Below are 15,792 nucleotides of genomic sequence, written 5' to 3'. Positions count from 1 at the left end.
ACTTGAACACAAACCCTTCAAACGTCATAATACGCCTTTGCATATTTGTTTCACTTCTACATACTTTAAAAGGCTAATTCTGGATGTTTGGTTGCTTTAGGGGGGAGTTTGGTTGTATCCCAAATGCCACCTTATTCCCTGTAAATAGTGCACTACTTTTGACCAGAGCCATATGGGCCCTGGTCAAAAGTAGTGCACTACATAGGGAATAGTTGTTTGATGTAGTATACAATGGAGCTGTCCCAGAGGTAACCTTGCTGCTTTAGTTTTTTCACCACGAACAGAACTGCTCTTCTTCAAACAAGCTCAAGCATCTCACATTGTAACAATATCTAAAAGCAGCATACACATGTATTGATCCTTTATCTATACCACTTCACAATACAATTGAAAGTGAATCTTGTACTTTTTAGAGTGTATCCACTATCCTCTATCTCCCCCACTCCATTGCAGTCTACCCACACAGATAACTTTATTTTGTTTCAATGTCAGCTATATATTGAAGGTCTTGGATAGCTTGTACTGTATGTTGGGATTTGACAAGTGCTGACCTCCATGGTTTTAATGGACTCTTCTGTGGCTCATTTGTAAGAAGAGAGGAGCTCTCTGCTGCCTCTGCTTTGTGCTGGGACAGGTCTCCAGGGCCCTCTTCTTCAGGAACATGGAAGATAACACATCTTTATGGGCTACATGGCCTCCTTACTGAGCACTATTGACTGGTTGTCAGCTAGCCTTCTAGACAGTGATGCTGGAATTGGACTCTCTTATTGGCTTTTGTCCTCTCTTTTTCATCATATCTCTTTCTCTCTCTGTCTGTCTGTGTGTACATGAAAAGAAAGCCCTGTAGGGGGCAGCGAAGTACCACACACTATTCATTTACATTTACATTTTAGTCATTTAGCTGACGCTCTTATCCAGAGCGACTTACAGTTAGTGAGTGCATACATTTTTTCATACTGGCTCCCGTGGGAAACGAACCCACAACCCTGGCGTTGCAAGCGCCATGCTTTACCAACTGAGCTACACAGGGCTATTCATTTGGATGAACATGATAATAGAAACCTAAATATCACATAAGCCAAGCCAGGACAAGGGAGTGGAAATACATCTAAGGGTGAGGATAAGCTGCAGGTCTAGAGAAGCTGGCTACATTAGCCTTTCACAAGAGTGTCTGGTTGTGTATGTTGGATGCCATTTCTAATTTCAGTACTTAATCTCTCTGATTGCCCAGGAGGGGGTGGAGAAGGCCCTTGCACTCTGGACCTGTCTGTCTTCTAAGACTGTACTGTAAGCTCCACTGGTGTGGCTCTGGCTCCACCAGTGTAGTATAAGACAGTTAGCAAGGCAGGCAGCAGCTGCTTCTGTTCATCCACTACGCCAGGGGACTGGAACACTCAGCTAGCTAACTCCCTCCTAGGACACTGACCTCCTTTGTGATGCTTGATTGAAATTCAGGAGCCTGCCTCCGTACCAGTATCCCAGGCCCAGCACAAGTCTGTAAACAATCAGGGGCATATGGGTGAAGAATGACAATCTCTGAAAACTGAAAGATGGGATGAGACGGGATGTAATGAGATGGGATCCATGGCCGTGATCCCACTCTGAGGGTGTCTCAGGGGGAGTGGGATATTAAAAAACACATTTCCATTTCACACCTTACACTTGTACAGGTTACACACTTGTACATGTGTGAAACAGGACAAATATAAGCACCTCCTTTTTGACCTTTGACATACACACACACACACTGTATGGACATACAGTGAATGGTTTTGCAATTACACTATATTATTACACTCACAGCAGGTGGGGTATTTTACCTGTGTGGTTGGGCTGCCCCTGGCCTGCATATTCCATATTTTTAAAAGGGCATGGAGAGTGGAGCTGCCACAGGTTAATAGAGAGAATGAAGGGACCATCCTGCTGCATCTCCTCAGGGGAAACCAAACCAGAGAGATCAGACAGTGGCTGAATCATTACAGTTTAAGATCAGGCAGGCAGGCACAGTGGTGGGACTTGACTGAGAGGATAGGAAAGGATAGGAGAGGAATGATTACTTTTAACGGACTGAAGAGGGTTTCATATTCACAATGGGTCCTGCAGAGAAGAAGCCCTTAGTCTCCCCCCTGGTGCACGTTTTGGTTTTTGCCCTAGCACTACACAGGTGATTCAAATAACCAACTCATCACCAAGCTTTGATTATTTGAATAAGCTGTGTAGTGCTAGGGCAAAAAACAAAATGTGCACCCAGGAGGGGGGACCACAGGGCAGAGTTTGGGAAACCCTGGACTAAATAGTCCAATACTTCTTCTGGAACACATTATCCCTTTAAAAGTGCTGAGTTTTGTGTACCTCAATTTTCTTTGGCATTTCACTGCATGGGATGTCATGTGATCTGACAGGATAATCTTACTAACAATTCTTAGAAACACTACTGTAGATGAAGGTGAAGAGATATACATATATGTAATTCCCTAGTTATACTCTCTAGCGCTCCCTCGCTCTCTTGCTCTCTCTCTCTCTCTCTCTCTCTCTCTCTCTCTCTCTCTCTCTCTCTCTCTCTCTCTCTCTCTCTCTCTCTCTCTCATACACACACACACGAGAAACATCGTCACGTTTACAAATGAGAGGACAGGCTATGTAATGTAGCCCCTCAGTATTGAAAAGTGATAGAGACATTATCTCCCCGCGCCCGTAGCCCTCCCTCCCTTCCGCCTCCCTCCCCTCCTACCTTTTCTATCTCTCTCATGCTTTCACAGTGTCCTCCACTCGCTCACATACAGCGGGGAAGAGGTAAAGGTAAAACGGAAAGGCTTCCGTGACAAGCGAAGTGGCGAACTTCAGTTGACATTTCTGAACGTTATAACCTGACCAGGACCTGCGTGAATGAAGTGCTGCGGCCAGTTCTGATCCGCAACGATGTCCGACTTTATTTTAACCTTTTTGACCATATCGGGATTATTTCAAATTGCTAAAATGCTGACAACTGCGGGGGCAGATCAAGGTAAACAAGTTAATGTTGGGCTATTACTGTCGAAAATCCATCTATTAGTATCTTATCATCATCATCACAATCATAGATTTCCAAAAGCATTTTATGACCTTGTCCTTGGCTTTTTGTCATGTAGGCCTATGTGTTGTGTTGTTTAAACAGTTTAGCAAGGCTTGTTCCAAATCTCTGAATTCCAAATCTCTGAATTACGTGTGTGATGTGCACTGTCACTAATAATGCGAATTCTGATGGAAGTTTTTGTATGCTATTATTATAGATAACATGTATGATTCAGAAGATGAACAGAAGTCTGCTCTATTCATCCAGTGATTCAACCCAAATAACATAATTATTTGATATTGTATAATTGAGCATTAGGTAGGCTACCACTTTCCTTTTATTGTTTTAACTTAATAGCCCACCCACATGAAACATTTTGTTGCAAAGCCTTAACAATATGGACTTGTTCAAATAGATTTATAACAGATGGGAATTAATTCATAATTGATGGATAATGTTTAGGGCTATATACAGTTGAAAATGTATCAGTGAAAAAAACATTCATGCAAAGAAACTCCATACAAAGGTACCAAATACTCAAATATTGTAGTAGGCTTTATACCTGCTCACCATCAGTAAATGTGTGTCCACTAAGCTACTGGCTACTGGTTAATGACATCCATCTGGTCAGCTTGTTCATTACATGCTCATTTGTTTAGCCTGCCTGAACAATATAAACCTCTGAAATATGGGCTAGGCTACTGAGAGAGGAAGTCCTTAATTTCAATAAACACTAGATCGACCATAAATGACCAACATCATTACAGTTTACTCACAATCAACAGTTTTATAGAGGTAATCCAATATTGACAACTCCATTGCTGCCTTAGCAAATAAGAATGGTGTCTTAATGATAGAGAATATGGAGGAAACATACTCAGACAGAGATAGATATTTTCCTTGCATACATGTTTTCAGTGGCTGGCAGAGGTGTCACACAGGTTAAAGAAAATGGTATGGCAAAATTAGTTTGTTTCTTTTCTGGGGCATGGAGTTTTTCCTGATCTCATGACCTAGTCAGGTAAAACTCTGGGTCCTGTTCGTAGGCTATGACAAAATATTATAATTATAGATCGCTTCCCTTATCATCTGTGCTATGACTATAGGGTTGGGTTTTTTATTGTCGGGTCATGTGAGTTGGAAACACTCCTAAGGTGGATCAAACCCTTTCAAACTACCACAAACCTTGTGATTTTTCATTCCGAATCTGATATCAAAAGAGCCAGAGACAACAACTACATTGGACAACATAGGCCAGTGACACAAAAGCTCAATTTAATACATTTAAAATTCATGCTGTAACATAACAAAATGTGGAAAAGGTCAAGGGGTGTGAATACTTTCTGAAGGAACTGTATGCAAAAAATGGTTACAATGTCTTTAAATATTAATTTCACTCTATACACAATGTTAAGCAGTAGACTTTGAAAAATAAATATTTAAAATATTTTAATTTTATGTCATAAAACCTTGTATTTGTTCATCTGATTACAGTGCTCTTCTGCAATTATTCATTCTGTAAGCTTTATGTAAGGCATGGTTACATGTAACACTATAATCATTAGACTTTGTAACAATGCAGGGAGGGTTACATTGAACACAATTTTAATGTGTAAGTCATAAAACAACTAAGCTTGTGTTGTTGTCCTGGTCTCCATCTGGCCCACCAGAGGTTGGTTCCCTGGTGCTCACTGTAGGAACTGATTGCCTGTAAAAATTAATATATTCAATCATTAAATCAACTACTTTCAACATTTTCATTGAAAATAATATCCCCCTTTTCTATTGCACTCTATGCTAACCAAACATGCATTACCAGTTAATAACAGTAGGTGTCACTATGTACTAGCTAGTTGAAAAAGACTGATGCCATGATGGCTGCATGTCTCTGTATTTGTGAAAGTTATGGTGGTGCTAGAAACCATCAATTCTATATTACTGCATTAGCCATCCATCTGTTATGATAGGACAAATGTGTTCATATTGTCTGTGTAGACTGCTCTGTGGCGGAATTTGTAGGTTTTGTACTTAGAACACAAACATTTGTGTATAATCACCAGCAGTGGAAATAAAATAATATGCCAATGAACATTACTAGTTGGCTGCTGGCTGCAAGATTGCATCAACCTAGCTAGCTAATGTTAGCTAGCTAGCTATTTAGCTAGGCTACTCTAAAGCTAACATTAGTAGTTTTGTTAGCTAGCTATAGATTGGATCATTCTAGATCATTTTAGAGGATGACTAAACAGCTTTTATTAACTGCTTTTAGAACACATACCTTGTTTTCCAGGAAAATGTGTGTTCGCTCTATCATGAGGCAGGAAACCAGGCAGGCAGGAGAGGAGGGTTTCCACTAGATAACACAGCCACAAAGTCAGATTCCACAGACAGAGAGGAGCGTGAGAAAAGAAAGAAACCAAGTCAAATTAAATCAAATGTCATTGCTTGCATACACATATTTAGCAGATGTTATTGCGGGTGTAGCAAAAGGCTTGTGTTTCTAGCTCCAGCAGTGCAGTAATATCTAACAATTCACAACAATACACACAGATCTAAAAGTGGAATTAAGAAATACAGTGCCTTCGGAAAGTATTCAGACATTTTGTTATATTACAGCCTTATCCTAAAATGGATTAAATTGTAAAAATCCTCAACAATCTACACACAATACCCCATAATGGCAAAGCAAAAGCTGTTTTTTAAAACAGAAATACCTTATTTGCATAAGTATTCAGATCCTTTGCTATGAGACTCGAAATTGAGCTCAGTTGCATCCTGTTTCCATTGATCATCCTTGAGATGTTTCTCCAACTTGATTAGAGTCCACCTGTGGTAAAATAAATTGATTGGACAAGATTTGGAAAGGCACACACCTGTCTATATAAGATCCCACAGTTGACAGCGCATGTCAGAGGAAAAACAAAGCCATGAGGTAGAAGGAATTGTCCGTAGAGCTCAGAGACAGGATTGTGTCAAGGCAGAGATCTGGGGAAGGGTACCAAAACAATTCTGCAGCACTGAAGGTCCCCAAGAACACAGTGGCCGCCATCATTCTTAAATGGAAGAAGTTTGGAACCACCAAGACTCTTCCTAGAGCTGGCCGCCCAGCCAAACTGAGCAATCGGGGGAGAAGGGCCTTGGTCAGGGAGGTGACCAAGAACCCAATGGTCACTCTGACAGAGCTCTAGAGTTCCTCTGTGGAGATGGTAGAATCTTCCAGAAGGACAACCATCTTTGCAGCACTCCACCAATCAGGCCTTTATGGTAGAGAGGCCATATGGAAGCCACTCCTCAGTAAAAGGCACATGGCAGCCCGCTTGGAGTTTGCCAAAAGGCAGCTAAAGACTTTCAGACCATGAGAAACAAGTTTCTCAAGTTTGAACTCTTTGGCCTGAATGCCAAGCGTCACATCTGGATGAAACCTGGCACCATCCCTACTGTGAAGCATGGTGGTGGCAGAATCATGCTGCGGGGATGTTTTTCAGCGGCAGGGACTGGGAGACTAGTCAGGATCGAGGCAAAGATGAACGGAGCAAGTACAGAGAGACCCTTGATGAAAACCTGTTCCAGAGCACTCAGGACCTCAGACTGGGGCAAAGGTTCACCTTCCAACAGGACAACGACCCTAAGCACACGGCCAAGACAACGCAGGAGTGGCTTCCGGACAAGTCTCTGAATGTCCTTGAGTGGCCCAGCCAGAGCCGATCGAACATCTCTGGAGAGACCTGAAAATAGCTGTGCAGCAATGCTCCCCATTCAACCTGACAGAGCTTGAGATGATCTGCAGAGAAGAATGGGAGAAACTCCCCAAATACAGGTGTGCCAAGCTTGTAGCATTATCCCCCAGAAGACTCAATGCTGTAATCGCTGCCAAAGGTGCTTCAACAAAGTACTGAGTAAAGTGTCTGAATACTTATGTAAATGTGATATTTCTGTATTTATATTAGCAACATTTTCTAAAAACCTGTTTATGCTTTGTCATTATGGGGTATTGTGTGTAGACCTATGAGGGGGGAAAAAACTATTTAATCATTTTAGAATAAGGCTGTAACGTAACAAAATGTGGAAAAAGTCAAGGGGTCTGAATACTTTCCAAAGTCACTGTATAGAAATATTAGGACGAGAAATGTCGGAGTCCGGAGTATAATATATATATATATATATATATATATATATATGTGATGGGATGTACTGTGATGGGTGATTTGAAGGAGTCAGGCGCAGGAGTGTAAATCACAGAATAACAGGATTTATTCCGGAATACAGGGTACGCAGTAAAGCTTCAAAACACTCCAGTGCGCAAAACAGGCGCACTGGAAAATACAAAACACACAGGGAAATATCCCGGCAATACAAAATACACGGAGCTCCACTGAGCTTCACTATCCTCCACAATAAACAATCACACACAAAGACAAGGGGGCAGAGGGAACACTTATACAGGTACTGATGAGGGGATATGAACCAGGTGTGTGTAATAAACAAGACAAAACCAATGGAATGATGAGATGAGGAGCGGCAGTGGCTAGAAGGCCGGTGACGACGACCACCGAAGCCTGCCCGAACAAGGAGAGGAGGCAGCTTCGGAGGAAGTCGTGACATGTACAGACAATATAGACATAATGGAAAGTATGTGGATAGAATATTTAGTATATCTGTAGAATACATAGGATAGAATAGTGTATATATACAGCAATAGTTGAATAGGATGGCATTGACTAGAATACAGTATATACTGTACATATGAAATTAGTAAGGGTTAGGGTTAGGTTTTAGGGTAGAGATGTCCCAAGGATTCCGGATTGCACTCACCGAGTGCAGAGTCAAACAACGAGGTACTGGTGCAACCAAACTAGTTGTTGAGGGGCGTGGTTGAGGAGGCTCTGTGGGCTGTAGCTAGGAAACCACTGTGACTGACAGGTGAATCCACCTGTCGCACTGAGAGTGGGGGTGACCACATGCAATCCCAGTGACAGGGTTGTATTCACTAGACAAAACAGGCAAACAGGCTGAAATTGGGGGAGGTACTATGTCAACTTGTCCAATAAGAAACACCTGCTTTCTTTTCCATTGCAAAAATGTTTTCTATGATGTAAACTAATGAATATGTCTGGTAAACGTGTTTGGTGCTGCTGCTTTGAAAGATTGAAAAGAACTAGGGCAAATGCTGTCTCGCCACAAGTTTTCCGGCGGCTCTGGTGGCTGAGGTACATTACCTATTCCAGAAGAAAGGTAATTTACTGTACAGTAACGGTGCATGGAAGCATTTTGAGCCTCCACATTTTCAAGTGTGTAATAGCAAGTATATCATGCTACACATTGGCAGCACTATCTATGCATCTCCTTCATGGTTAAGTGAAAGGAAGCTTTTTGTGCTCATCATCCCTACAGACCAGTTGGCCCAACCCAATGTAGCTGAACCAATGGAATGTCACAGCTCAGAATCTTAAATGGCACCCTATTCCCTACATAGTGCACTACTTTTGACCAGGGCCCATGTAGGGAATAGGGTGCCATTTGGGACGAAGCCCCAGTAATAACTTTTCTTCCAAGGACTCAGATATGAATTGAGGCACCTTATCCTCCAGAGAAATAGCAGTAGCGACATTAGCCTATTAAATATGACTGTACCTCCTCTCTCCCCGATGAGGGTTGAGGCAATGCCTGGCTATAGGCCTATGTGTGTCTAAACTAGGAGGAATTCAAGGATCTCTCCTCTACAAAGGTTAAATGGTTAAATTATTTTTTCTGACCTGCTTTTTCTGATATCCTGGGAGGTGACATTTTAAAATGAATCACAGACTGAATGTGTGTCTTGGAGGTCAGTTCCTGAATATTTGAATGCAAGGTGTTATAGGACAATTGAATGCACATTTGGCAAAGTGTGTAAAGTAACTAAAATAACAATATATAGCATATATCCTTTATTAATATACTCTTACTTCTAAAAGACAAGTTGTGACATACATTTACATTATACCATTACTGTTACATGTTTAACCTTCAAGCTACCAACATATTTTACATACATCGATTACCAACTGGGGTCATTTTGACCCCAAGAACAAACTTTTGGAAAAAACAACAATCATCACAAAATATAAACGTATTTCTTATCAAAACATCATTACACATGTAATTAATGTTATCTGAAGAAAATAAATGACCAAAACAGACTGTTATTTTAGCCAAATTACATTTAATTTGCATAATCTGTCAAACAAAAATAAATAAAAAATCCTTGAGAAAATGTGCAGCTGTTTTCCAAAGTACAATACACAATAGTACTATCATTTGATTAAATTATCGTTTAGTTTTCAGAATTAAAAAAAAGTAAATATTTATTTGATTATATTTTTGTGGTACCAACAACTGACATTTAAAGGCAGTTCACCAACATTTAAAATATACATCATTTTAGTGTCAAAAAGTGATTCAATTCACTTAAAAAAGTGGTCCTCGGTGACTCTGACCAAAAACATGGCTTCGTTTTTTAAACGTACTTACCACACAGCCAGCATTAGCATTGCTGCTATTGAAACAATGGTGGTATGGCCTATGACAGGATAATACAAAAAGCATACCCAAAATCCTCAAATTCACTTCAAACTGAATGGTATAGCACACAAAATATCATAATAAATTACACATATAGAATATTGGAGGATATTATAAGAATTCTGGTATTTATAGAACATTTTCGGTATAATACATATTTTTCTGATAACACACACCAACACAGCACTAATGCTGCTTTTCAACTGTAACACCAGTGTGACACTAATGTATACACCGTTATGTTACACTAGGAAAATTGTGTTTCCATAGCTAGGGCTGACAGTGAGGACTTGTGAAGAGCAGAATCAACAACCTCTGCATAATCAAAACAGTTGCCTAGTGAAAACGTGTTAAAGTTCATAGTTAGCCATTGTTATGTAAATGCCAGCTGAAAAGAACCAGTGGCCTGGCTTTGGTCCCAGGTAAGAGCAGGTCCGCCGGAGCCATGGCCCACACTCCTAGAAAAAAAGGTTCTGGATAGTACCAAAAAGGATTCATGCTTGCTCCCGAGTGGCGCAGCGGTCTAAGGCACTGCATCTCAATGCTAGAGGCGTCACTACAGGCCCTGGTTCCATTCCAGGCTGCATCACAAGCAGGCCGTGATTGGGTGTCCCATAGGGCGGCGCACAATTGGCCCAGCATCGTCCAGGTTTGGCCGGGGTATGCCGTCATTGTAAATAAGAATTTGTTCTTAACTGACTTGGCTAGTTAAAAAATAAATAAAAAGATGGCACCTCTTAAGGTTCTACAGTATATAAAACCAAAATTGGTTCCATATGGAACTGATTTTGGTTCAGTGAAGAAGAACCCCTGGAGTTCTGATCAAAGAACCCTACGAAAAGGGTTCTATATAGAACCTTTAGGGGTGCCATATATGAAGCAAGCAATAGAACCCATTTCTTTGTTTTTTTATAAGAGTGTAGTGAGACACAGGTGTTGGCCAGCATAAATGGAAACATACAGGTTTTTGCCTTTTGGGTAAAACACTGGGGTAAAACCTGTGTGGAAATGGATAACTTATAATTATGTATCCAGAGAAACCTAGATTCAAATAAAGATCCTATTTATAAAATTACTATAGGCAGAATTGGGTGTTTTTGGCTGGGGTCAAGATGACCCTAAAGGACTTGATAAAAAAAAAAAAAATCCATACTGATACAGAAACACTAGGCAATGATTTAGATTAGTTAAGAACAGGTTGATTGACAAAGTCATGAACATTTGGAAGAATTGAATAAACCACTTTTGGGCTATGATAACAAATATGTCTCTGGGGTCAAAATGACCCTAGTCGGTAGCTTGAGGGTTAAATACTTGTTTGATGCAATTGTAGGACAGTACAATACTGTTTATGTTTGACCTTATGACCTTCTGGTGCTATGACCTTATGGTGCTATGACCTTCTGGTGCTATGACCTTCTGGTGCTATGACCTTATGGTGCTATGACTTTCTGGTGCTATGACCTTCTGATGCTATGTTTATGACTTTATGACCTTATGACCTATTCTCAAACAGTACTTCAGACTTTACACTGTCTAGACTCTTCTAGCAGGTGTCATCGTCTATCTGACTTTGGTTAATATTTAACAACAAAAAAATGAAGTAATCACAGTTATAGAAGGGTAAGAGAGGGTATACATTGATGATGTCGTGTTTCATCCCATTTCTAATTATTCTCCAAGTGGGTCGCTTTGTTCCCCTGTCAGACTGTAATAAATCATCACTGCATCACAATAACATTCTCAGGCTTAATAGCAACATCCTATATCTGTGTGTGTGTGTGTGTGTGTGTGTGTGTGTGTGTGTGTGTGTGTGTGTGTGCGCGTGTGCGCATGCGTGTGTGTTGTTCTGGATTTCATGTACTGTATGTATGTATGTGGGCCATCTACACTGCAGAAACACTAAAGTTAATTTCTTTGAATTGTACCTCTTTATATGAAAAGTCATTCCTGATGGACCCCTTAAAAGTCTGTACTGTGCTTCTGCATGGGCACACATCATATCATGTCAGACCTTTAGGAAGTAAGCTAAACCTCCTGAGTGCCTGGAGTGAAATAGAAGGGGAAAAAAGAGAGGGTGAGTGAGAGAGCGAGAGGGATATAGACAGAGAGAGAGAGAGAGAGAGAGAGAGAGAGAGAGAGAGAGAGAGAGAGAGAGAGAGAGAGATAGACAGAGAGAGAGAGAGAGAGAGAGAGAGAGAGAGAGAGAGAGAGAGAGAGAGAGAGAGAGAGAGAGATAGACAGAGAGAGAGAGAGAGAGAGAGAGAGAGAGAGAGAAAGAGAGAGAGAGAGAGAGAGAGACAGAGAGAGAGAGAGAGAGAGATAGAGAGAGTGTGTGTGAGAGAGGGATATAGACAGAGAGAGAGAGAGATAGAGAAAGGGAAAGAGAACGAGAAAGAGAAAGAGAGAGAGAGAGAGAGAGAGAGAGAGAGAAGAGAGAGAGAGAGAGAGAGAGAGAGAGAGAGCAGTAAGCTTAGGTTGCATCAGGTTGCAATGAATTAAGCCCACTTCCGTCTCAAAGAGGATGTTAGCCTTTTGTAACACTATAATACACATTTGCTCTGTAATGCACCATCCCTGAATCCATAGTTCGGAAATGGGATAGAGAGGATACTTCATTGGTCCTTTGTTTGAAAATGGATAACAACCATCTCACTAGGAGAAGTTGATACTGTATCCTCCTTGTCCTTGAAATGGTAATTAGCCTACTTAAATGTGTTGAGATAATGGACTCTGAAATATAGATATTCACAACAACACCCAGATCAGTATTCCATTTATGTCATTAATCACCAGGATTCTTCTTAATTTGCTGCTAAGTGGTCTTTATCATTAGTGCCTCTCTGTCTCGCCTTCTCTGCATTAATAAAATAAAATTCATTTTCCACAACTTGACCTTATGGCACCAGCTTCAAGGTGCAGAGTGCAGACTGAGCACAACCACCCAAATAAGCATGGAGAACTTACTGCTCAAATTATGTCCATGCACATTATGTCAAATGATTGAAACTGGAATTGAATATTGATTAGCTCAAAAGCAAAGAGAAAGGTTGTGCTTTCTGGTTTTGGTCATATTTGTATCTAAAGTCATGTCTTTGTGATTTTCTAGATTTCAAGTTCAATTTCAGGTTTTATTGAGACATTTAAACGTGTTTAGAACATATTCATAGAAATCTGTTGCTTAAGAGCACTTCACTTTTACAGCTTTATTCCCAAATGTGTTTATCCACGATTTTATCAAAAACCATATGTTTGTCCTATTGATGCTATTCTCCTCTGTAATCTGTCATCTGTCTTGATCAGTCCTGTATATTGCTATGTTTGTACTGTAAAATCTAATCAAATTGATAGTGAAGACATCAAAACTATGAAAGAACACATATGGAATCATTTAGTAACCAAAAAAGTGTTAAACAAATCAAAATATATATTATATTTGAGATTCTTCAAATAGCCACCCTTTGCCTTGATGACAGCTTTGCACAATCTTGGCATTCTCTCAACCAGCTTCACCTTGAATGCTTTTCCAACAGTCTTGAAGGTGTTCATACATATGCTGAGCACTTGTTGGCTGCTTTTCCTTCACTCTGCGGTCCGACTCATCCCAAACCATCTTAATTGGGTTGAGGTCGGGGGATTGTGGAGGCCAGGTCATCTGATGCAGCACTCCATCACTCTCCTTCTAGGTCAAATAACCCTTACACAGCCTGGAGGTGTGTTGGGTCATTGTCCTATTGAAAAACAAATGATAGTCCCACTAAGCCCAACCCAGATGGGATGGCATATCGCTGCAGAATGCTGTGGTAGCCATGCTGGTTAAGTGTGCCTTGAATTCTAAATAAATCACTGACAGTGTCACCAGCAAAGCACCCCCACACCATAACATCACCTCCTCCATGCTTTACGGTGGGAAATACACATGCGGAGATCATCCGATTACCCACACCGCGTCTCACAAAAACATGGCGGTTGGAACCAAAAATCTCAAATTTGGACTCCAAACCAAAGAACACATTTCCACCGGTCTATGTCCATTGCTCGTCTTTCTTGGCTCAAGCAAGTCTCTTCTTCTTATTGGTGTCCTTTAGTAGTGGTTTCTTTGCAGCAATTCGACCATGAAGGCCTGATTCACACAGTCTCCTCTGAACAGTTGATGTTGAGATGTGTCTGTTACTTGAACTTTGTGAAGCATTTATTAGGGCTGCAATTTCTGAGGCTGGTAACTCTAATGAACTTATCCTCTGCAGCAGAGGTAACTCTGGGTCTTCCATTCCTGTGGCGGTCCTCACGAGAGCCAGTTTCATCATAGCTCTTGATGTTTTTTGCGACTGCACTTTAAGAAACTTTCAAAGTTCTTGAAATGTTCCGTATTGACTGACCTTCATGTTTTAAAGTAATGATAGACTGTCGTTTCTCTTTGCTTATTTGAGCCGTTCTTGCCAAAATATGGACTTTGTCTTTTACCAAATAGGGCTATCTTCTGTATACCCTCCCCTACCTTGTCACAACACAACAGATTGGCTCAAACGCATTAAGAAGGAAAGAAAATCCACAAATTAACTTTAAGAAGCCCCAGGTGACTACCTCATGAAGCTGGTTGAGAGAATGCCAAGAGTGTGCAAAGCTGTCATCATGGCTATATATATTTTGATTTGTTTAACATTTTTTTGGTTACTACATGATTCCATATGTGTTATTTTATGGAAAATAGTAAAATAAAGAAAAACCCTTGAATGAGTAGGTGTTCTAAAACTTTTGACCGGTAGTGTACATACAAGGAGTACCAGTACCGAGTTAATGTGCAGGGGTACGAGGTAGTTGAGGTCATTGAGGTAATAAAGTATGCACATGTGGGTAGGGGAAAAAGTGACTAGACAATCATGATAGATAATAAACAGAGCAGCAGCAGTGTATGTGAAGTGTGTGTGTGTGTGGCGTCAATATGCATGGACGTGTTTAACTATAAACAGTAAACAGTAAACTAACAAAAATTTGACCACGAGGTCAAATGCTATTTCTAGGGGGTTTAGGGTTAAGATTAGAATTATTGTTCGGATTATAATTACGTTAAGGGTTAGGGTTAGGAGTTAGGGTTAGGTTTAGGGTTAAGGTTAGGTTTTTGTGTTAAGGTCAGGGTTAGGGTTAAGGTTAGGGTTAGGGGTTAGGGAAAATAGGATTTGAATGGCACTGAATTGTGTGTCCCCACAAGGTTAGCTGTACAAGACTGTGTGTGTGTGTGTGTGTGTTGTGTGAGCGTATGTAGTGTGTGTGTGTGTGTGTGTTGGAGTGTCAGTGTAGTATGTGTGAGTGTGTGGGTAAAGTCTAGTGAGTGTGCATAGAGACAGTGTAAGAGAGTCAGTGAAAAAAAATAAAGATAAATAAATAAATAAATAATGAACAGTGTCCATGCATGTAAATTGTCTGGGTAGCCATTTAATTAACTGTTCAGCAGTTTTATGGCTTGGGGGTAGAAGCTGTTCAGGTGCCTTTTGGTCCCAGACTTGGCGCTCCGGTACCGCTTACCGTGCGGTAGCAGAGAGACAATCTATGGCTTGGGTGACTGGAGTCTTTTTAGGGCCTTCCTCTGACAGCGTCTGATATAGAGCTCCTGGATGGCAGGGAGTTCGTCCCCAATGATGTACTGGGCCATACACACTACCCTCTGTAGCGCCTTGCGGTCGGATGCTGAGCAGTTGCCATACCAGACGGTGATGCAGCCAGTCAAGAAGCTCTCAATGGTGCAGCTGTAGAACCTTTTGAGGATCTGAGGGCCCATGCCAAATAGTGTCTGCCTCCTGAGGGGGAAGAGGCATTGTTGTGCCCTCTTCATTACTTTGTTGGTGTGTGTAAGGGTTGGTGTCAGGTGTGACCCAGGTGCAGTGCAGGATAGACAGTAGGCAGTAGGCAAAGATAGTGAAACAAGGATCTTACTGGTGGTCCCAAAGCCAGGATGTAAAATAACGGACTTATCACAAAAAAGCTAATTGGTCTCCAAAAACAGGCCGACAGCAAAATACGAAATACTAACTATGACTGAAAACAACAATGAAACAGGGAGAACACTTCTCAAGTACCTGTACTTCCGTCTCGTGATCAGACACTGATTCGTACTGCTTGACATCAAGAAACTAGCAGAGAAAACTGAGCAAGGGAACACAGGGAAGTGAGGGCATAAATACACA

The 15,792-nt window shown here is 41.0% G+C and overlaps 1 protein-coding gene across 1 annotated transcript in view; it reads left to right on the top strand.

Annotated features, from left to right (window-relative positions):
* Window positions 1-2,867: 2,867 nt before the first annotated feature.
* LOC311112185 (low-density lipoprotein receptor-related protein 1B-like) overlaps window positions 2,868-15,792 on the top strand; it is a 177,102-nt gene continuing 164,177 nt past the window's right edge. Inside the window, exon 1 of the mRNA XM_084155198.1 lies at window positions 2,868-3,004. Within this exon, the coding sequence (XP_084011324.1) occupies window positions 2,920-3,004 (85 nt within the window). The 5' untranslated portion in view covers window positions 2,868-2,919. The remainder of the gene's footprint in view (window positions 3,005-15,792) is intronic.

Source organism: Coregonus lavaretus (assembly GCF_964263955.1).
Source record: "Coregonus lavaretus genome assembly, chromosome: 38".
In the NCBI taxonomy this organism is placed as follows: Eukaryota; Metazoa; Chordata; class Actinopteri; order Salmoniformes; family Salmonidae; genus Coregonus; species Coregonus lavaretus.
Note: the sequence above shows the minus strand (reverse complement) of the source record. Positions and strands in the feature narration are given on the sequence as shown.